The sequence below is a fragment of the Vitis riparia genome, chromosome 13 (genome assembly GCF_004353265.1).
Source record: "Vitis riparia cultivar Riparia Gloire de Montpellier isolate 1030 chromosome 13, EGFV_Vit.rip_1.0, whole genome shotgun sequence".
NCBI lineage: Eukaryota > Viridiplantae > Streptophyta > Magnoliopsida > Vitales > Vitaceae > Vitis > Vitis riparia.
The window spans coordinates 7,584,395-7,608,712 of NC_048443.1; the positions used below are offsets into that span (position 1 = coordinate 7,584,395).

Genomic DNA, 24,318 nt, shown 5'->3' on the forward strand with positions numbered 1-24,318 from the left:
CATAAGTCTGAAGCATTTCAAGTCTTTCTTCACTTCAAGTCACAAGTTGAACTTCAATTAGGCCACAAGATCAAAGTTGTGTAATTAGATTGGGGTGGCGAATATCGTTCATTCACTCAATATCTTACTTCCAATGGAATTATCCACCGTATTTCATGTCCTTATACTCATGAACAAAATGGACTTGCTGAACGTAAACACCAACACATTGTCGAACATGGCCTTGCCCTTCTTGCTCAAGCCTCTCTTCCCTTTAAATACTGGGATAAAGCATTTCACATAAGTGTTTATCTCATTAATCGACTGCCTACTCCATTCCTAAAAAACAAATCTCCCTTAGAAGTTCTCTTCCACCAAAAGCCATCATATTCTCAGCTCAAAGTCTTTGGTTGCATGTGCTACCCCAACCTCCGGCCCTTCAACCACCACAAGCTGCAATTCGGGTCCATTCCTTGCACATTCCTTGGATATAGTCTCAATCACAAGGGCTATAAATGTCTCAAACCTAATGGTAACATATTGATTTCCTGTGATGTTATCTTTTATGAACATGCCTTCTCATTTGCCCAGCTGTAGTCCCAAAAACAGGTAACTTCCTATTTCAGCTCTTCATCCACTTCTCTTCCCTGTCAAACCTCTTTTCCACTAATGGTTCTCCCTTCTTCAACCTCTTCTCCAACCAACCCACCAATATCTCCTACCATCTCTAACCACAATGTAGCATCACATCTTCCATCATCCTTTGCCTCTCTTCTTCCCACCCATCCTATGATCACAATCTAAAAATGGCATCTTTAAACCAAAGGCCTATCTCATTTCTACCATTCCCACTTCAGTCCCTAAAGCCCTCCAACTTAACCATTGGAAATAGGCTATGACTAATGAATATCTCACTCTTCTTCGAAACAACACTTGGAATCTTGTCTCTCCTCCCACTGATTGCAAATTGATTAGCTGCAAATGGGTGTTCAAAGTTAAGGAGAATCTCGATGGAACCATAAAAAAATACAAGGCCTGTTTAGTTGCTAAGGGTTTTCATCGGATTGCTGGATTTGACTTTAATGAAACCTTTAGCCTGGTTGTCAAACCGACTACCATTCATATTGTTCTCACTATTGCCTTAAATCTACAATGGAAAATTTGACAACAAGATGTCAATAACGCTCTTCTCAATGGCGACCTACATGAAGAAATATTCATGATCCAACCTGAAGGCTTTATCGACCCTCTTAGCCCGAACTACGTTTGCAAGTTAAATAAATCTCTCTACGGCCTCAAACAGGCCCCTAGAGCTTGGTTCGAAAAGCTACATCAAACACTTGGCACTCTTGGTTTCTCATCCACTAAATTAAATCAATCCCTCTTTATCAACATTACACCTACTTAATCCACTTACATTCTAGTATATGTGGATGATATTCTTATCACAAGTAGCAATGATCAGTTTGTTCAATATGTGATCACGTAGCTCAACAACCAATTTGCTCTCAAAGATCTTGGAGATATTGATTACTTTCTAGGTATCCAAGTCAAGCATACATCTGCTAGAATGCACTTGTCACAACCAAGTATATCTCCAATCTACTTTAAAAAACCATGATGCTTCATGTCAAGCCGGTTCCCACACCTATGGTATCTAACCAATCCCTATCCAACTTTGGAAGTGCTCCATTCAACAACACTCAACTCTATAGAAGCATTGTTGGTGCCCTCCAATATGCCACCATCACACGTTTAGATATCACCTATAGTGTCAACCAAGTTTGCCAATTCATGCAATCTCCTTTTACTGCTCATTGGAAGGCTATCAAGAGAATTCTACGCTACTTGGCTAACACTCTTCACCATGGACTCCATCTTCAGCACAACTCCAACTCACACATCAACTTAACAGGGTTCTGTGATGCAGATTGGGCATCAGATGTTGATGATCGCCACTCCATATCAGGATATTGCCTCTTTCTTGGTCCAAACTTGGTTCCTGGCACTCTTGAAAGCAACATAGAGTCTCTAAGTCTTCTACCGAGGCAGAATATCAGAGTGTAGCTACCTTTGTTGCTGACATTTCTTGGCTGTAGTCTCTCCTCAAAGAATTAAACATATCTTCCTCCACAACCCCGGTCATCTGGTGTGACAACCTCAACACAATGTACCTCTCGACTAATCCCATTCTTCATGCTCGGACTAAGCATATCGAAATTGATCTTTATTTTGTTTGAGAAAAAGTTCTTCAGAAACAAATCCAAATCCATTATGTACCTTCCTCTGATCAACTAGTTGATGTCTTCACTAAGGCAATTCCCAACTTCAGATTCCTCACCATACGTGCCAAACTGAGTGTCAACCAAAGTCCACCCTGAGTTTGAGGGGGGCTGTTAGTGAACTCAGTTGAGTTTGTTACCAAATTCAATTAGTTTCAACTGATCATTTATGTTAAAACCAATCTCTCAAGTTAGTTATAGGTATCAACAACTACGTATATAAAAACTACAGAAGTGTAATGATTTTATAACCGAGAAATAAGAGCAAGAAGCATTACTCTGTTTTTCTCTTACTCTGTTTTCTCTTTCTCTTATTCTAATCATTTCTGTTACTCCATTTCTTCAAACATTCCTTATATATTACTACTATATTTAGCCATTTCATATATCATAATATCTCATAAGGAAAATCTTAATTTCATAAATTTTTATCCTCATAATTATCATATTCATAAATATTTTTCTAGCATATTTTCTATATAATATTCCTTATCATATATTCATAATAATTACTTTCCTACTATGTAAAATATTCTATAATTTTTTTTTTCTAATATATAAAATAATCTTTATAATATTTTTTTTATCATATATCAATTAACTGTCTTGATTACTTTCCTTATTTAATATTCTTAATAAATAATAAATTTTATTATTTTATTACTGAAAAATCTGATTTGACATTTCCGAAGTTATATTTTATTTTATTTTGTTATCGGGGTTAGTATTACTATCCTTATGCCAGTTGCTGCATGTGATGAGCCATGACATAATTTAATATAGATTCCTCTCTGCTGTCTGAACATCTGGCAGTTGTGGAGATCCAAACAAGGAAGTAAGAACAAATACAAACTCAAAAGCCTGGCCAAAACGCAGATGCCTTTGGGCGCTTCTCTGTGAGAGAAAAATAAGGGATAATGGCGGAGAAGAGAGATGAGGAAAGAGTGTGTGTTACAGGCGCCGGAGGGTATGTGGCCTCATGGCTTGTCAAGCTTCTTCTCTCTAAGGGTTTTATCGTTCATGGAACCGTCAGAGACCCATGTAACTTGCTTCTCTCTCTTTGCCTTTAGTTTCTGGTTTTTTTTTTTTTTTTTTTTTGTGGAATTTGATTGATAGAAGGTGTCTGATGGTTTGATCACAGGTGATGAGAAGAACAGTCATATGAAGAAGTTGGAGAAGGCTTCAGAGAATTTGAAGCTGTTCAAGGCAGACTTGTTGGAGCTTGAAAGCCTCTGTGCAGCCATTGATGGTTGCACTGGGGTTTTCCATGTTGCCAGCCCTGTTCCTTCAGCCAAAGTAGCCAATCCAGAGGTGAGGTTTTTTTCTTTCAATTCTAGAGGAAAAAAAATAATGTAGTTTTTATTTATTATTTGTCATAAAAAAAATTAAAAAAAAAAATGAAGAAGAAAAGGCTTTGTAAAGAGAAGAGATAAAGAGAGTTTTGACTCTATTGTTTTTTAAAACATCAAGTTGGGTGTTTTTAAATGAATTGATAATTTCATATGAATAGATTTTCATTTATTTTACTTAAATTATTATTTTTCCTTTTATTTTTTTATTTATTTATTCCATTTTCATCTCTCCTCAACACCAAACTAGAGAACACTTTTGGAAAATGAATTGAAATAAAATAAAATAAAAACATTTAGGCACATAGAGATTGGAAGCAAATAATTATTTTTATATTTATATATATATATATATATTTCATTTTATTTATATGTTTTCCCAATTTTTAGGCAAATAATTATTTTTAGGCTATAAAACAAAAACGCCATCGAAATTGGCGTAATCCTTTCCTTTCTAAATCTCATAGTGGAATGATAAAAAATTAGTAAGAGCTGCAAATGAAAATGGGATTGAAAAGTAGAAGATAATTGATGTATGAATTTAATATAGGTTGAACTGCTGGAACCAGCCGTCACGGGTACACGAAATGTACTGAAGGCATGTGAGAAGGCCAAAGTGAAGAAAGTCGTTGTAGTATCATCAGCTGCTGCAGTCAACCGTAACCCAAATTGGCCCATGGATCGCCCCAAAGACGAGGAATGTTGGTCCGATCCTGAATTTTGTAGGACAAATCAGGTATCCCATTACCAAATTTATGATTCTTCCGGGTTTAATTTTTAATAGCCTTAATCCTATATTATATCCAAATGTCTAATAAGTTATTTTTGTTAAGATTTTTTTTTATTAGAAATAGAGGGAGAAATACGTGACATCCCACATTATATATATAAAAAAAACTATTGACATCATATATATATATATATATATATATATATATATATATATATATATATATGTGTGTGTGTGTGTGTGTGTTATTTTTAATCATATAAACGCATTTTAAAGTTATAAGAGTTTATTAGATATAGAGCGGATAATATTTACATCATTGGGAGTTAGTCATTATATGATATTTTGGGATATATCCATCTTTATGTGCTTATTATATGAATTTATCCACCTATTTTGAAGTAAAATCTTGATTTGTGAACATATTTAACATTTGAGCATAATTTAATGTCTCCACTATAGGAGGATTACTTAATTTCTTTGTCTTACTTCAAATTAAAGATGTGAAACAAAATCAGCCCTATGTTGAGACAAAGTACAAAATAATTATTGAAATGATTTATTTTTGTTGGAAAATGTCTTAAGTTTCTAATTAATATACATTCATCTTTTCGTAAAAAAATATTATATAGATTATACCCTATGTTTATTAGATTGTCTCATAGAATAATAATAAAAAAAAGTTATTAGCAATATGCCAATAAATATTCTAAGTCTAAAGAATAAAATATTATGAGTTGGAAATGAAGGTTGAGTTGTATAAAAACCTATATCAAATTGGTAGAAATGCAAAGAAGGATTGAAGATATTAGTGGAGTGAGGACTCACAATTTAAGGTATAGATACAAGGAGTGAAAAACATAAAGATACATGGATATTTTAAGACTAAATAATTGTATTCTGTTTCTTTAATTGATAATATTCTATATGGGATAGTGAAATGATTCTATCTTATTTGTAAATATAGGCATAGTTTGTTTAACCACATTCAAACTTTATATACCATTGTGTGTTGATTATTTTATCTTTATGTTCTTGTAATAATATATTAGCATTAAAGATTTAATCTATACAATAAGTTATGTTCAAGTCCAAGTCAAGATTTTTGGAAAAGCCAAAAAAAAAAAAAAACAAATTATGTTTGAAGATAAAGTTTATTTTTCTCCCATTAGAATAAGATACATAAAGCTTGTATCATAAAGATAGAAGATTGACTTGATAGAATTTAATTAAGGTGCAGATTATTGAAAATCTTCGAAATATATAATTGATATACTTCTCATTTTGTATAGAATATTTCTCATGTTAATGTGACATTGTAATATTAAATTCTTAATAGAATAAGGATAATTATTATGTCTATAAAATTTCTAGATCCTAATACAAAAAAGTTAGGAGATAGAGATAGAGATAGAGATGTAAAGACTATGTCAAGTATAAATACAAGAAAGAGTGAAAGATATCAATGAAATAAGGGTTCCTAGCTTATGGTTGAAATAAAAGGAGTGAGGAAATATAGAATGTAAGTATGATATAGTAAAATTATTTTATTTTCTATAATATAGTAGAATTATTCACTCTTATTTTTTGATGTATGATTAACTAAATCACATTAAAACCTTATATACCTTTATATATAGATTATTTTATCTTTGTATTCTTATACTAATACGTTAATATTAAAGCTTAAGCCTGCAAAACATTTTAGGATATTGAATTTTAGACTTAAAATCAATAACCAAGGTGTTGTTATATAATGTATTTAGTTATAATATCAAATATGTCAAAAACACAAAGACAGAGAATCAAAGCTATTGAGTAAAATCAAGTTGATAGTTTATGAAAGAGTTCTATGAAAATATTTTGAGCACTTTAGAATAAAGCTATAAAAGTTTTAAAGAAAAAATGCTTGAAATGTGTTTAAGTTAAAGGTAACAAATAGGATTGAAAATTAGAATTTTCATTTATAATAATTAAATGGAATCTATTGGAGATCATGATATACATTAGTCTCATTTAGGGAAGATCATCATCGAATATTTATTTTTCCAATTTATTGACTCCGCCTACCCATAAATTTGTACATCTTTTCACATGTGGGTATTAGATCACATCTCTGGGAGGATGTTGGAGAGCATGAATGACATACATTATGAGTCCTATTGAGAACTCAAATTGTAGCTGCTTAAAATTTTAAAATATTGATTCTCCATCATAGTCTTTATATTTCATTTCAAAGGAATGTTTGACTAGAAGTGACAACCACATGCACGAAAAATAACCCTTAAATAAATTTATTCTTATTTTTATCAAATGAATATAAATTAAGCTCTAATATATTTTCATATGAATGGCAGGACTTTTACAGCCTTGCCAAAACACTAGCAGAGAGTGAAGCTTTGGAGCATGCAAAGAAAAGTGACCTTAATATTGTAACAATTTGTCCATCCCTGGTTATTGGACCCATGCTGCAATCCACATTGAATGCTAGTAGCCTCCTTCTCCTCAAATATTTGAAAGGTTTCTTCTCTTACTAAAGCTTTCTTTTGCAAACACCTTGTGTTATAAGTATGCTACTATCATTGAAATGTTATGGGGTTTATCTAGATATTCTTAAGTTACATTCTTTTTTTAACCATTTTTTATTTATTTTCTTGGACATCAGATGCAAATGAATCGGTAGAAAATAAAGATCGTCCAATCATCGATGTGCGTGATTTAGCTGATGCAATTTTTTTGATATATGACAAACCCGAGGCAGAAGGAAGATACATATGTTCATCATATACGATCCTAGTACAAAAATTGATAGAGAAATTGAAGAACATATATCCCAACTACAATTATTCTAAGAGGTAAGCTCGTTTATGGCTAAAGACTTAGATCATCTAAATATGATATATGTTATTTGTTTATTACCAAATAATTTCAAATTTTGAGTTAAATTATAGGTTTAACATAAGGGCAAAAAATCAATAACTCTATCAATCTAAAAAATTGAACCAAATCAAAATAAAGATATCAAGTTGGCTTTTTTTCAAAAAATTTAAAATTTTATTGGTTAATTTTGAGAATAAAAAACCGGAATATTTCAATTTAGTTTACAACTTGTGAACATTTTAAACTGTTGAAATGAATATACATAGTTTATCTTAACCTACTAGGTAACCCACTATGTCACTTTGAATGTGATCTACATTATCATGTGATCTTATGATGTTTTAGATTTGAATTATTAAGGATAATTGTAAATAATTATAAATTTCTATGTAAAATATTTTTATTATTACATGAACATGTGATAGTTTTTTTACTAGATTATCATGTGGTGATGGTATAAATTATATTCTAATACTTCTACATTATTGGTCCAATTTTAACCCAAACCAAATGAACGAAATTGAACTAGATGGAATTGATGTTAAGACTATTTTGGGCTAATAAATAAATTGGTTCTATTCAGTTCCACTATAATTAAAATCAACCAATCTGGTTTACCTCTTGGATTGAAAACTGAACAAAACCAAATTGTGTCCAACCCTATTCTAACATGGTATAAGAGCTCTAGTTAATTAAAGGTCCCGACCTTACATGTCTCCATATTGAAAAGCTTTTGAGTTAAATTAGTTTCTGAAAACCATCAATTTTCATGATATGCACTTGAACTTATCATAACGTCAATCTACTTAATATTTTGGTATACTCATTTTATCTTTGTAGTGACAGTGATACTGAAGTAGAGGAAGGATTTAAGCTGAGTTCAAAGAAATTGGAGAGTTTGGGATGGAAGTATAGGCCATTGGAAGAGACTCTCATGGATGCTGTTAAAGACTTTGAAGAGAATGGCTTATTGGATAAACACTAGCCAGCAACACTATCTCTACTGTTTGTGGTTGCTTTGCATTTTAAACTCTTCTTCCTCTTTGCAATGGATATTGATCTAAATAAAACATCTTTACCAGATACAATGGTTTTCTACCATATGTTGGCAAGTGATATATTGAAATAAATTTTAATTAGATATCCATTTGACCTCGAAATTGGAATCATTTCATTTGAGATTAATTTGTGCTCAAAGATTTTATTTTACAAAAAAACCTAATTTGATTTTTTTTATATTCACCAATGGGTCATTGTTATTATTTGTTTGGTGAGTAGAAATTGATTTTTTTAAAAATAATTAAAATTTGTTTGAAAAAAAAAATTGAGATTCGAACAATTTTTGATACATTTATTTTTTTAATTCTATGATAAAATTCTAAAAGCAAGAAGTAAAAGTGGGTTATCAAACATGATTTTCGTTATAAATAAATTTGCTTGAAGTGAATACCATATTAGCAAACCTGATTCAAGGCTTTAGAAGAGGCAAAATTGTGTTGCCTAATGGAAATAAATTTCATATCAATGATGCTTTATGTTTTGAATAAGCTTCTCTGTGTTTTTCTCAGGAAACAAACAGAAATGGGGTTTGGGATTCAGAGTTCTTCCATTCGAGTGGTTGTTTCTGTGATATTTTCATTTATTAGATATTCTTAAGTTGCATTTGGCAAATACTGTTGTGAACGTTCATGGGAAAACAATTAGAAACAAGATGCTGGAAATGGGAAAATGTGATATATATATGAAGAGAGTTGGGTGGTGGATGAGATATATCCAATGAATAACGCTTCATCATGCCCTTACATTCCGAATGTAGTTTTTTTTTTTATTAAAAAACAAGGATGAAGAAAAACAAAAAGATATCACAGAAGGAAAACAAACCCGAACGACAATAATTCATTAATCATCAGAAATTATAATAAAAACTTAATCAACAACTACCCACTATAAACGTGGACAAATGATAAAGCCATGAACAAAACATGCAAAACAGAAAAAAAAATCAACACCTAAAAACTAGCAATAACAACTTTGAAACATTCAAAACAACTAAAAAATTTATGACACCACATCAGCAGTCCTAAGCACGTCTTCAACACTCCTTCTTGCTTCAGGAACTGCAAACACCAAGTTTTGTCCTTAGAAATTCAAATTTGCTAACTTGCAGTGGCTAGGTGAAAACATCTGCAACCTGATCTTCTGTTTTGCAATAGAGAAGAATCACATCTCCATCTTTCTGCAATTCTCTTAAGAAGAATAACTTAATGTTAAAATGCTTAGTTTTTTCATGAAACACAGGATTATGAGATATAGCAATGGCAACTTGGTTGTCAATAAGTATCTTCGTGCTTTCCTTTTGCTCCCTGTTAAGATCATTTAAGATCTCCCTTATCCAAATAGCTTGATTTACCACAACTGTGGCAACAATAAACTCTGCTTCAGTTGTAGATTGGGCTACAATTTCTTGTTTTTTCGAGCACCAAGAGAAAAAACCATAACCAAAAGTGAAACAATAGCCTGAAGTACTCCTCATATGATCAATAGAGCCTCCCTAATCACTATCTGAAAAACCAACCAACTCAAACTCTTTGCTTCTCGTAAATTTGATGCTAAATCACAAGTGTCTTTAACATATCTAATCACCCTTTTTGTTGCCTTAAGATGCATTTCACTTGCACAATGTATAAACCGAGACAAAATGCTTACAACATTCAAGATGTCAAGCCTTATTGCTATGAGATACATCAAGCAACCAATCATTCTTCTAAAATATGTCTGATCAATCCTATCAGTTCCATCATCTTTACTGAGCTTCTCCTTTTGATTCATAGGAGTTCTTATATCCTTGCATTCATCTAATTTGAACTTCTTGAGTATCTCTTTAGTGTGTTTCTTTTGACAAATAAAAACTTTATGTTCACTCTGTTTGATTTCCATTCCAAGGAAAAAAGTCATCAAACCTAGATCCGTCATCTCAAAAACTTCCATCATCTCTAGCTTAAACTTCTCCACAAGACTTGTGTGGTTCCTAGTCACAAGCAGATCATCCACGTACAGTGAGATGATAAGAATTCCAGCTCCATTGTGCTTGACATACAATGTTGATTCAGATAGGCTTTTAACAAATCCTAAATTCAGCAAATGTTCATCAATTCTATTGTACCAAGATCTTAGAGCTTGTTTCAGGCCATAAAGAGCCTTCTTGAGAAGATAAACCTTGTCTTTTTCTTCTTCCTTCACAAAGCCCTCAGGTTGCTCAACATAGATTTCTTCCTGCAAGTAACCATTTAAGAAGACTGATTTGACATCGAGTTGATACATTCTCCAATCCTTTTGAGCAACTACAGCAAACAGCAGCTTGATGGTATCTAATCAAGCAACTAGAGCAAATGTATCCGAGTAGTCCATGCCAAAAATTTGATTGTAACCTTTCACAACAAGTCTTGCTTTGTTTTTGTTAACAAAACCATCAACATTAAGTTTAGTTCTATACACCCATTTAACTCCAATCACCTTCCTGTCTCTAGGCCTTTCAACAAGAATCCTTGTTTTGTTTTTCTCTATCATTGATAGTTCCTCCTTCATTGCAATCATCCAATTCCGATTCTGCATTGCTTCTTCATAGTCTGCAGGTTCACATACAGCAATATTGCATCTATGATATACATCAAAAATAAACCTCGTGTCTCCGATCAAAACACCATCTACCATGTCATTCTGTTAATCTCCATTATTTTGTTTTGCACCTTCCCAGTTCCATTTTTCATCTTCCACAAAGTGCACATCCTTGCTTATAACAATGTTTCCGGTTTGTGGCTGAAAAACTTTATAAGCTTTTATAACCGAGCTATAGCCAATGAAAATGCTTGGAAATGCTCTTTTATCCAACTTATCTCTCTTGATCTGTGGAACGTGAGTGAAACACAAACAACCAAATATTTTAAGGAAGTGCAAGGATGGTTTATAGCCATACCATGCCTCAAAGTGTGTTTGATCTTTCACTGCTCTTGTGGGAAGCCTGTTTTGTAAGAAGACAGTTGTATGTGCTACTTCTACCCAGAACCGCTTAGGTAGATTCTTCTAATGTAACATACATCTTGTCATCTCCAAAATATATATGTTTTGTCTCTCACTTAATCCATTTTGTTGCGGAGTATATGGAGTGGTAAATTGATGTTGAATGTTTGCCTCCTCACAAAATTGATTGAATGATTTAGATGTGTATTCCTTGACATTGTTTGATATGAGAGTTTGAATTCTACAACCACTCTCATTTTCAACTTTGACTTTAAATTTCCAAAAGATTTGTGTTATCTCCGATTTATGCTTTAAAAAGAAAATCCAACACATCCAAGTAAAATCATCAATAAATACAACATAATAAAGACTACCTTTTAGAGAAGGTGTTCTTTGAGGGCCTAAAATGTCTGAATGAATCAATTGCAGCTTCTTTGATGCTCTCCATGTCGCCTTGGGGAATGGTTTTCTGTTTTGCTTACCAAACTGATATGCTTTGCAATTTGGAACGTGATCATCAAGGTCTGGAAAATCATTTGCCATCATCTTGGATTTCATTTGTAATAGCCCCTGATGATGATAGTGCTCAAGCCTTTTGTGTCATACCTCTATGATATTTTCTTTGATTGGGAAAGCGATTTGCTTCTCCTCCAATGGATTTAGAGCAAAGTTTTTCCCTCTCATTTTTACCCTGAAAATATCTTAGCCAACCACATCTTTAATCAAGCAACTTTTGATTTATTTCAGTGACACACAACACATCATAAATGAGCTTTATACCTGAACAACTTGAAATTGCAACTGTTCCATCTCATTCCATGGTTATGTACTGGTCGTTTCCAATTCGAACCTTTGACGTGTTTGTGCTTCTTAGTTCCATGAATAGATCCTTGTCATGTGTCATGGTTAGTGCAACCACTGTCAATAAGCCAACTCTCACTTGATTCCTTGCCAGAGAAACATGTAGCCACGAACAGTTGATCCTTCTCTTGATCAACAACCTGTGCCTCTTCACCATGTTGCTGATTTTTGTTTTTGCAGATGACAACTTCATGCCCCATCTGGTTGCATTTGGTGCACTTGGTGTCAAGTATTCTCTAGTATTTGCAATGCGGATGAGATTTTCCACCGCAATGCTGACATGGAGGATGGGGTTCATTTTTGTTTCCAGTTTTGCTCTTATTGTTGTTGGTTGTATATTCTCCATTTGAGCCTTGATGTTTTTTACCCTTCTTGTTCTTGTTATTTCTTACATTCACGTGATGCTTGACTGGTAAAGCTCCCTTGATAGCACGATGCTTGACCGGTAAAGCTCCCTCGATAGCACCATCCTACCTCATAACTCTTCTTTGTTCCTGTGCTTATAGTGCATTTAAAAGCTCTACGAGTGTGATCATTGACAAGTCCTTAGTGTTTTCTAAGGCTGTAATGGATGCCTCAAATCTTTTAGGCACTATCACAAGGATTTTTTCAATTATCCTTGAGTCTGGCAAGGAAGAACCAAGTAATCTAACTCGGTTTGCAATGGTAAGTAACCTGTCAAACTACTCTGATGGATTCAGTCTCCTTCATCTTCTACCACTCGAAGTCCCGAATCAAATTCAGAAATTGCATTCCTCTTATTCTTTCATTTCCCTCGTATTTCATCTTGAGATAATCCCAAATCGTCTTTGTTGATCTTAATGACATGATGCGAGTGAAGATTGTCGAAGAAATGGCAGCAAACAAGTAGGGTTTTGCCTTGGACTTCTTTGTTTTTATTTCCTTGTGATTCTTAATCTGAGCCATCGTCAGATTGTTTGGAAGATGAATGATTTCATAAGACTCTTCCCCAGCTTCCTAGAGGTCCATAGCATCAAGGTACGTTTCCATCCTAACGGCCCAGAATTGATAATTGTCACCATCAAAGACTGGAGGGTCAATTGAAGAAAAACTTAATTTGGCTTCCATGGCGTCTTTAAGAACTCAAGTTAAATACCATTGGTCCCTTAAGAGTAGAAACTCTGATACCAATTGTAGTTTTTTTATTAAAAAAAAAAAAAACAAAGATGAAGAAAAACAGAAAGATACTGCAGAAGTAAAACAAACTAGAACGACAATAATTCATTAATCATTAGAAATTATAATAAAAATTTAATCAATAACTACCCACTATAAATATGGATAAATGATTAAACCATGAACAAAACATGCAAAATAGAAAAACAACCAACACCTAAAAACTAGTAACAATAACTTTGAAAAATTCAACACAATTAAAAAAATTATGATACCACATTAGCAGTCCTAAGGACGTCTTCAACACGAAAGAATTCGACTACCACAAGTATGGACGCTCAGATCAACCCTACCTCAAATATAGATGGCAACCCAAGGACTATGACTTGCCTAGGTAAACATCTCTCTTTTTCATGTTCATCACTTTCTATTCTGTCTTTTTATTTTTCTTTATTGTTTGATTTTCTTGGTTTTTATATTGGATGACAATAAGGTTTTAGATTACCTTCTGAAATGTCCAAAATCTAAATTGGTTATTTTATAAATTCTCTATCTTAAGTCATGAATGAAACTATAAAAATTGAGAACCACTCTACTTCCACAACACCAAAGTTTTAACCTTTGTTTTCACGGAAAAAAAATAGATGCATTCAAAAGAGAGAACCTTTTTATAAAAGCATATTCTTTCATACTTTTCTTAAGGAGAGCTTTTTTTCTTTTTTTTTTTTGAATGATAATATAGTGATAATTTCTAAGCAATTTTAACTCCTAAAAATCGTTCCCTCATTTCTTATATTGTTGGGTCAGGTCGGGTTAGCCCACTTGGGCACCCAAACCCAACTACAACAGATGAGTTGGTGATGAGCTAGGTGGAAAAAACGACTTAGACTATATTTTGAAAAGTGTCTTTGAAAGAGTTCTGAATAATAATTTTTAGAAATCATTTTTTTAATGTTTTATATAATAAAAGTCTATTTGAGAACTTGAAACATTCTTAACTTATTTTTCTATATTATTAAATATTTTTAAAAGTAATTTTTATATATAATAATTTATTTTTCACATTTATATAATTATTTTTTAAAATAACTCTCAGAAAATAAAAATAAGATCATCCAATGAGTTTTTTTTCCATACCAAAATACTGACCCATATCTAGGAATCGAAAAATGCTTGATTTGTCAAAACTTTTCTTCTTTTATATGATTTTTTTTCCTCAACATTGGTTTTGGAGATACTTGCTTCTTGTTTGATATATAGCTTCAAAAATTAAAATTGGTTATTGTTGATTTTTGTTATTTCATTTGTTGGAGATGATGAAATTGCATATTTGATGGAAAAAAAATTCTTGAGGAGATTTAAGGGGAAGAAGATAATGTATATAGGGGATTCAACAGTGTCACTCAATGGTCTGCCTTCTTCATGCTACTGTTACTTATCAATATAGAGTTTTACGCAAGGCAAATGGCCCCATTAGTACAGTTATCTTCCTGGTCAGTCAACTGCCTACTACTATGAGCATTCTCATGTGTATATATAGAGAGAGAGAGTGAGAGCATTCTCACATATAGAGAGAGGGCTAAATTTTATGAAAGAAAAAGAATAAAATTAGAAATATTAATAATGAAAAATAAATCATGAGAATAAGCTAAATTTTATCAGAGAAATATGAATTAAATTAGAATTATTAATATTAATTTTACCTAAAACTCAACATTACCTCAAGGAAAAAAAAAACTCAATACATACCTATGTGACTTTGTTTTAAACCAATCAAATAAAGTGATCAAATAATTTAGAGACTGTTTGATAACGGTTTTCAAAAATAATTTTTTAGAACAATTTTTGAAAATTGTTCTCTCATGTTTTGTAGAACAAAAAAACCTGAAATGTTTTCAACTTATTTTTAATATTTTTAAATGTTGAAAAAAAAAATTATATTCAATATTTTATTTTAATCATTCTCTTCAAATTGATGAATGGTAGTTTTTCATTTTAGTTATTTCATTCGTTCATGTATAGAGTATATATAGAGGGTAATCATCATTCTAAGAATGAGAAAGAATGATACAAGGAAGGAATGATATAAGGAAAGAACAACTAATATCCTAATATCTCAACATTCCTAATATCTCAACTTTTCTAATATCTAAACATTCCTAATATCTCAACACTCCCCCTCAAGTTGGTGCATAGATGTCACATATGCCTAACTTGTCTAAAAATTTTGAAAACACTTGACTTGAGACTGCAGCTTTGGTGAGGATATCGGCCAATTGATTTTCTGATCGAATCTTAGGCAATTCCACAATCTTATCATCCAACTTCTCTTTAATGAAGAATCTGTCCACCTCGACATGTTTTGTACGATCATGTTGTACTGGATTATGAGTAATATCACATGCGGCTTTATTGTCACAAAACAATCAGATTGGTTGCCTAGATAGGTAACCTAAATCCTGTAAGAGGAGTCTTAGCCATAATGCCTCACAAAGTCCTAGAGTCATACCCCTAAATTCCGCTTCTGCACTTGAACGAGTAACGACATTCTGCTTCTTACTTTTCCATGTCACAAGATTACCACCTACAAAGGTAAAGTAACCAAATGTAGATCGCCTATCATCCACTACACCGGCCCAATCAGCATCAGTATATACTTCTATACTCTGATGATCAACATTTTTAGTGAACAAAATTCCCTTCCCAGGAACATTTTTCAAATACCTCAAAATATGTATGACTGCATTCATATGTTGCTCTCCAAGATTATTCATGTATTGACTTACTACACTCAATGCATAAGCAAGATCTGGTCTTGTATGAGCTAAGTACATTAATCTCCCCACAAGTCTCTAGTATCTCCCCTTATCGATTGATACTTGATTAGGCTCAACACACAATTTCAGACCTTCTTCTATTGGTGTATCAACAGGTTGACATCCCGACATTCCAGTCTCCTATAAAAGATCTAAAGCATAATTTCTTTGAGACAGAAAAATTCCTTCACTTGATCGAGAAACTTCAATCCCAAAAAAGTATTTCAGAGAACCTAGATCTTTCATTTTGAATTCTCTAGATAGATAATTTTGCAGAGCTTTTCTTTCTTCAGGATCATTTTCTGTAACTACCATGTCATCCACATATACGATGAGTGCCGTAATCTTACCATGTTGCTTTTTCAGGAACAAAGTGTGATCTAAATTGCTTTGAAGATAGCCAAAAACTCTTATTGACTTTGTGAACCTTCCAAACCATCCTCTCGGGGCTTGCTTCAACCCATACAACGACTTTTTCAATTTGCACACCTTCTAACATTGCTTTTCTAACACCATGCATCCTGGTGGAAGATCCATATATACTTCTTCAGATAACTCGCTATGTAGAAAGGCATTTTTCACATCAAACTGTTGTAATGGCCAATCCAAGTTTGCAGCTAAAGACAATAATACTCGAACTGTGTTGATCTTAGCTACAGGTGCAAATGTCTCTGTGTAGTCAATTCCATAAGTTTGAGTGTACCATTTTGCTACCAGTCTTGCTTTAAATCGTTCAATACTACCATCTGCCTTGTACTTCATAGTATAGATCCAACGACACCCAACTGGCTTCTTTCTTGGTGGACATTCTACGAGTTCCCATGTTTCATTCTTCTACAATGATTTCATCTCTTCATTCATGGCTGCTTTCCACCTTGGATCAGCTAAGGCTTCCTGCACACTGTTAGGAATAGCTGCAATAGATAATTGATTTACAAATAACTTATTTGATTCAGACAAACGATGGTTAGACACATAGTTATTCATGGGATATTTGACTTTGGTAGACAATTCAGGTTCATATGTGGGTTTAGGAATACCTCTATTATGACGGTGTGGTAACCGTTTCATGAATGGATTAGGTTCCAAATTAAGAACACCCTCAACAGACGACGAGTGGTTTGGTATTTCAGTGAAGACATCTTCGGACCCAAATTGTTTAGATAGTGGTGATGGTTCAATTGTACTGTCTCTTCCTTCTTCTATCACTTCTTCAGTTTCTAGGTGGTCATTACTACTTGGTTCCAAAGTTGTACCACTCATATCCAGCTCACCCGCTTCCTGGTTCACTAGGTCAGATTGTCCAGATCTATCCTTCTCAGAGATATGATAATCATAATCGAGAGTCTAAATTTCCTTCTAGTACTCCCCTTGAAGTTTAGACTCAAATGAAAAATACATCGAATCTTCATAAAACACCACATCCATTGTAATAAACATTCATCGAGTTGGAGGATGGTAACATCGATATCCCTTTTTGTGCAATGCATATCCAACAAACACACATTGCAATGCACAGGAAGTTAACTGGTGCATTAGTGTTTGTGTAGATGCACAAATGCCACGCAACCAAAAACACGAGGAGGTAGATTTGGAACGGTTGGGGCAACTACGACATTAGAAAGAGCTTGGAGAGGTGTTTGGAAGTTAATTGAGCTGGAAGGTACCTGATTGATCAAATATGCGACAGATGTGATTGCTTCTCCCCAATAAGATATCGGTATTTTTGCTGCTATCAAGGAAACACGAACAACCTCTAAAAAGTGCCGATTTTTCCATTCAAAGACTCCATTTTGCTATGGTGTATTGGAACAAGTAGTCTAATGAATGATGTCATGTCCTTCCAAATACTTTTGAAGATAAGAACTATGATATTCTCCACCATTATCGCTACACAGAACCCGAATCTTTACATTGTACTAAGTTTCAATCATTTTATGAAAATTTTGAAACAATAAGTTCACTTCATCTTTGGTCTTCATCAAGCATAACCATGTCATTTGGTACAATCATCAATAAAAGTAACAAACCAACGCGAACCACTCAAAGTTGGGACTTTGGCCCCAAACATTAGAATGTATAACCATAAAAGGAAACGGACTTTTATTCAAAATTAACGGAAATGAAGCATGATGACTTTTAGCTAATTCACAAATATCACAACGGAAACCATAAATATCACTCTTTGCAAACAAACTAGGAAACAATTTTTTTAAATAACCAAATGAAGCATGTCCCAGACGTCGATGCCACAACCAAATTTCAGACTTTTTCTTCTCCTCCTCAGATCCATCTACTATCAAGGCTTGTCACAACTTATTTGAATCCTTTGACTACAATTCCAAGTAATAGAGTTTTCCCCGCTTAATACCACAACCAATCGTCTGTCTTGTTTGGATGTCCTTAATAACATAAAATTCAGGCCAAAAAATGATAATACAAGATAAGACTGCAATGATTTGAGAAACTGACAAAAAATTGTAATCTAAAGATGGAACAACTAAAACAGAATCCAAATTCAAAGTATCAATAAGAGTTAAGGGTCCTCTCCCAATGACTGGGGTTGTGTTACCATTGGCTGTGGAAACAATTTTTTGTGAGGAAGGTCTAAGCGGTGAGACTTGTCTAGAATCAAAAGTCATATGATCTGTAGCACCAGAATCAATTATCCATGCACTATTAATAACATGTGTAGAAGTATTTAAAAACTTACCACCATAATCTGTAGCGGTTACTAATGTAAAGGCTTTCTTAGCGACATTAGCCTCTATTTTTATTTCTTTCTTCCGTTGATCACTATTATAATCCCACCAGTCTGGATATCTCACAATTTCAAAGCAACGACTCTTGGTATGACCAGTCTTATTGCAGTGAGTACATTTGAATGTAGAAAAGTTTTTCCCGTTCGGCAATATGCATCTCCACGAGTTGTGACCAAACGTCATAGTTTGATTCAGTCAATATAATTCCAACAAAATATCCAGGATTTCAGTTTCATGGCTCTGATACCATCTTCAAATTGATGAATGGTAGTTTTTCATTTTAATTATTTCATTCGTTCGTGTATAGAGTATATATAGAGGGTAATCATCATTCTAAGAATGGAAAAGAATGATACAAGGAATGAATGATATAAGGAAAAAACAATTAATATCTTAATATATCAACATTCTTAATATCTCAACACATTTTACATATTTGTATAATTATTCTTTTAAAGTAACCCTCCAAAATAAGTAAAAATAATAAATAAAAAAATAAAAAAATATTATTTAAAAACACTATATTTTTTTTATTCTTAATAACAAAAAATAGAAAGCAACTTTTACTCATCAAACGTGTTTTTTTTAATTTTTTTTGTTCTACACAACATAGAACCGTACTTGAAAACAGCTACGGACCATGTCCTTACTAATTTTCTATGGTTTAATATTTCTCTTGTATGTAAAAATAGAGTCATAGAATGGGGCAAGCCAGGAGTTGGAAATTGCGAAATGGAGACACAACCAATGAACGGATCCACATATTCAGCTGGTTTACCACGTGCAAGTCACGTGCTAGAAGAAGTCTCAAGGAGTATGACAAAACCCATTCATTTGCTCAATATAACAAAGCTCTCCGAATTGAGAAAAGATGTACATCCAAGCAAGTACATTTGTTTCAAGGGCATGGACTGTACACACTGGTGTGTCCCTGGACTCCCTCATACTTGGAATCAACTTTTGTATACCACTCTCATTACTTGAAGGAAAAAAAAAAAAAAAAACAAATGGAGAGGGAAAAGGTTGTTTCATGAATTGGATTCATTTTTGTATAAAATCCTCTTTCATTTTTGTATTTGTTGTATTCATATTATCATGTAATGTAAGGGTCTCCAAAAAGCCCGCGGCCCACTTTAGGCCCGGCCCGGCCCAAGCCCGCCGGGCCCGAGCCCGTTTTGGGCGGGCCGGGCCACGGGCCTAATTTTAGGCCCGGCCCGGCCTGCCCGCCAGCCCGCCCGTAGGCCCGCCTGTAGGCCCGGCCCGCCCCTTTAAAAAAAAACTACAAAAATAAAAATTATTAAAAAAAATATTCATTTCAAAATTTTATTCATTGAATGTATAATTACATTTGAAAATGTGGGAAAAGTTTACATCACTACAAAATAAATACATCCCAACTAGGTTGGCACCTATTTATTTGTCAATCATCTGTATTTTTCAACCACAAAAAATAAAAATAAAAATATAATATACATTTAGTCATTATTTTCTGCAATGATGGCGAACTATCATGCATCCATGAAGATCTGATAATTTTAAAGATTCCATATCGGCAAGCATCTCTGTTTCTCGAATGGAATCGTACATCCTTTTATCTGCTATTTCCCAATCTTCACACATATCCCTGCTTCAATAACATCTGGCGCTAAGTTGCATCGTTTTTACTAACTACTCTTCCACCTGCACTAAAAGCAGCTTCTGATGCAACTGTACTCACAGGAATTGTTAGTACATCAGGAGCAATTATAGAAAGCACAGGATATTTGTGTTGATGTGATTTCCACCATATTAAAATATCAAAATCTTCTTGATCTTCATATAAAATTGTATCAGTATTAAGATATTTATCTAAATCAGATGTATTATTGGAGAACTATTTGTTGTCTTTTTCGACTTTTCAACATTTCTAGAGCTCCTTTATAAAAAGATGAGGAGTTTGTAGATGTAGGTGGTAATTTAATAGTATTAATATCATTACCATATTTTTCTTTATAATAGTTATATAAATTATATAATAATGAATTTATTTCATTTTTAATTTCTTCAATTTTATTTGTCATTAAAATAAATAACTTTAACCATTCATCCAAAGCTTCAAATTTCAATCTAGGGTCCACAATTAAGGCAATATAAAAAATTAAAGGTATTTCTCCCCAATATTTCTAAATTTTTCTATCATTGCAAATATTGTATCATTAAATATTTCAAAACTTAAATATTTTTGAAATACAAGAAAAATATTAGTTATTTGCGTAATAACTCGATTTGAAGTTGGATAATATACACCACAAAAAATGTTTGTTGAAGTATCAAAAATTTCAAAAAGATCTCTTAAAAGATCCGCAATGTGCCAATCATAATCATTTAATGCATAAATATATGCTTCACAATCATGTAATTAATTGTATTTCATATAATTCGACTACTTTTCTATATTTTGAATATTTGTAAAAGTTTATATGTGGAATTCCATCTAATGGCCATATCCAAATTTATATTTTTCTTTTCATATTTAACATTTTGCAACAATGAAAAAATAATTCATGTTTTGCTTGAGAACTATTAATACTATATGCAATGCCTCTAATTTTTTCCAATGTACTATCAACATTTTTTAATCCATCCTTTACAATTAAATTTAAAATATGTGCACAACAACGCACATGAAATATTTTAGCATGATCTTCTTTTACTTGCCAATATAGTTTTAGTCTATGTATTGCTGCATCATTATTAGCAGCATTGTCTAATGTTATTGTCAATATTTTATCACGAATGCCTAAATCTATAATTTCATCATTTATTAAAGATGCTATATTTTTACCACTATGTGGAGCATTTATTAATTTAAATGAAATTATTCTTTTATTTAATTTCCATTCATTATCAATGTAGTGAGCAGTTATACATAAAAAACCAGTGTGAGTTAAAGATGTCCAAATATCAGATGTTAAACAAATATTTCCTTCAAAATTTGCAAAAAAAATTTTAAACTTTCTTTTTGTGTATAAAATTTTTTCATAATATCTCTTTTAACTGTATTTCCAGACCAACCTTTAAATTGAGGATTAATACCTCGTTGAATTGTTCCTACAAAATCATGAGTTTCCATCATGTTGAAAGGTTGTTCTGCTCTTATTATATAATCAATCATTTCTTCACGACAGTTAGATTCATCATAAGAAAATGTTTTTAAATTTCCACTTTCATTTTTACCTAATTGCATATAATTTCTAATATCTACATTATTTTTAGTTTTACAATTTTCATGATGTCTTTTTAAATGACTTGTGCCTGCATTTGAGCCACCAGTAAGAAATTTATTACAAATTTTACATTTTGCTTTTATTTCTTTTTATTATTTTCTAAAATTATTTCTATTCTATCAAAAAAATTCCATATATTTGAAGTAAATTTTTTGTTTGATGATATTTCATCACATGGACTAGATGAAGAAGCACTTTCATATTATAATTATTGATAAAATATTATGCCAAAAATAATAAAGTAATAAATATAAAAAAAAATGTAACAAAAAATAAAGTAGTAGGGGTAAAGTATGTTACTCAATTAGAGAACCGATGCAGAAATTCCTAGCAAATTTGAACTCTTGGAGCCACCAATGCTTGTTTTGCACCACCAACAATATTGTATAATTTGATGGAAAAATAAAAGAATTTGAAATATTGTAGAATGTGAGAGAAATAGAGAGAGAAATAGAGAGAATTTGATGAAAAAATGAAAAGGAAGAAGATGTATTTATAGGAAGGTTAAAAAAAAAAAAAAAAAAAAGACCATGTGACCGTTGGAGGCTTAGCTCCAACGGTCATATGGAATAATGGATGGAGACCGTTGGAGCCTTTAATTTTTTTTAAAAAATAATATACTTTATTTTTATATACATATAACTAAGTCCATTAATAAACATAAAAAGTATGTAGCTTAGTTGGTTAAAGCCTCAAGATTTAAGCATGAGGGGAGGGGTTCGAATCCCCCCCTCTCCCTTCCCTTGTTTCATTTTGGCTTTAATAAAAAAGCCCGCCGGCCCGACCCGCCCACCAGCCCCCCAACCCGCGGGCTCATAGGCCGGGCCGTGGGCCTACCATTCTTGCATGGCCCGGCCCGGCCCATTGACCAGTCAACGGGCCCATAGGCCCGGCCCGAGCTGGGCCGCGGGCCTCTTATTTACGGCCCGACCCACCCGTTGGAGACCCCTAATGTAATGTCATGCTTCAAATTGGCATAAAATCGTTTTTTTTTTTTTTTCAAGAGTCGTAGACAATTTCATTGTTACTATGAGTCTATTTGGTAATTATTTTCATAAACAGTTTTTAAAAACTGTTTTTGAAAATTGTTCTATGATGCTTTATAAAACATAAATTTATTTGAAAATTGAAATATTTTTAACATATTTTTTATATTTAAAAATAAATTTTATATATAATATTATTTTTAATCATTTTATATGTTTGTATTATTATTTTTTAAAATAACCCTCAGAAAACAAGTGTTCTCTGAAAATACCCCGTTTTCTGTTCTTGAAAATAGAAAACAGAAAGCAATTTTTTATTATCAAATGGGTTTTTTTTTTTTTTTTAGTTTGAAGAACATAAAACTATTATAAAAATCAGTTGCCAATTACCCAAGTGTAATTATTGATGTAAAATTATTGGATTGGGCTCACTGTAGACACCCTATGGAAATATAAGGTCCTCGGAGCCCTTGAGACATCCCAAACCCAAATCCTTACTCGGGCTTGATCCTGGGCTTTGGACTCAGCCTAGTTTGCCATGAGAGGGATCAAATTTCAAGCAAATGTAGGAGGTTGAGGGGGATTTAGACAAAAATACCGTTTCTTAAAATATTTTAAAAATATAACAATTCAAAAAATATTTACGGCACTTTAAAAGAATTCAATTGGAAGTTATCTTTAAAAAATAATAACTTCACTTTTTTTTTGGATCTTTTAAATAATTTCAATGGGAGATCCGAATCCTTTTTTTTTTTTTTTTTATCCTTAGATAATTTATTCAATAAAAATGGGAGATAGTGCTAATAAAGATTTCTCGTTGACTGCATTGCTGGAGGCTGGAGTTGAATACCTCTTTATGCTCAAAACAAGATCAAATATATGGGCAAAGGTGACAACAAACCATCCATACATGTGACATTCTCATGTTCATACCATATTATAATGATGCTCACCTAATTAATTGGCACTTCTGTTCATACTTTGTTACACCTTCCATTTGCCTAATCAACACCATCCTTATATTACATTTCATTCATAAAAATTAACTTTCTCGGAATATTTGTTACAGACATTCTGACAATCTCCTAACCTCAAGATCAAATATTTGAACGAACCTACTTTTAATACGAATCCAACGGGATGTTCTAGGAGGTAGTGTTGAGCTTTTGTATTGCAAACACGATATATCTTTTCAAAGTTTGAATAATCCGTGTAAGCTTAATTTACATATTTTTACCATTTATGAACTCTTT

The 24,318-nt window shown here is 32.7% G+C and overlaps 2 protein-coding genes across 3 annotated transcripts; both read left to right on the forward strand.

Annotated features, from left to right (window-relative positions):
• The first annotated feature begins 1,629 nt into the window (after positions 1 to 1,629).
• Positions 1,630 to 2,046, forward strand: LOC117928262 (uncharacterized mitochondrial protein AtMg00810-like). Its single transcript, XM_034848174.1, has one exon. The coding sequence runs from the start codon at positions 1,630 to 1,632 to the stop codon at positions 2,044 to 2,046; it is 417 nt and encodes a 138-aa protein (XP_034704065.1).
• A 1,117-nt stretch (positions 2,047 to 3,163) lies between these two features.
• Positions 3,164 to 8,363, forward strand: LOC117928994 (cinnamoyl-CoA reductase 2-like). Of its 2 annotated transcripts, none has more exons than XM_034849167.1 (6): positions 3,164 to 3,302; positions 3,403 to 3,572; positions 4,161 to 4,346; positions 6,698 to 6,860; positions 7,006 to 7,195; positions 8,061 to 8,363. In XM_034849167.1, exons 1-6 carry the CDS (start codon positions 3,179 to 3,181, stop codon positions 8,203 to 8,205), a joined length of 978 nt encoding a protein of 325 aa, XP_034705058.1. In that variant the 5' UTR covers positions 3,164 to 3,178; the 3' UTR covers positions 8,206 to 8,363. The 2 variants fall into 2 exon arrangements, with proteins under 2 accessions (XP_034705058.1, XP_034705059.1); XM_034849168.1 differs by having other exon boundaries at positions 8,067 to 8,363.
• Positions 8,364 to 24,318: the final 15,955 nt, after the last annotated feature.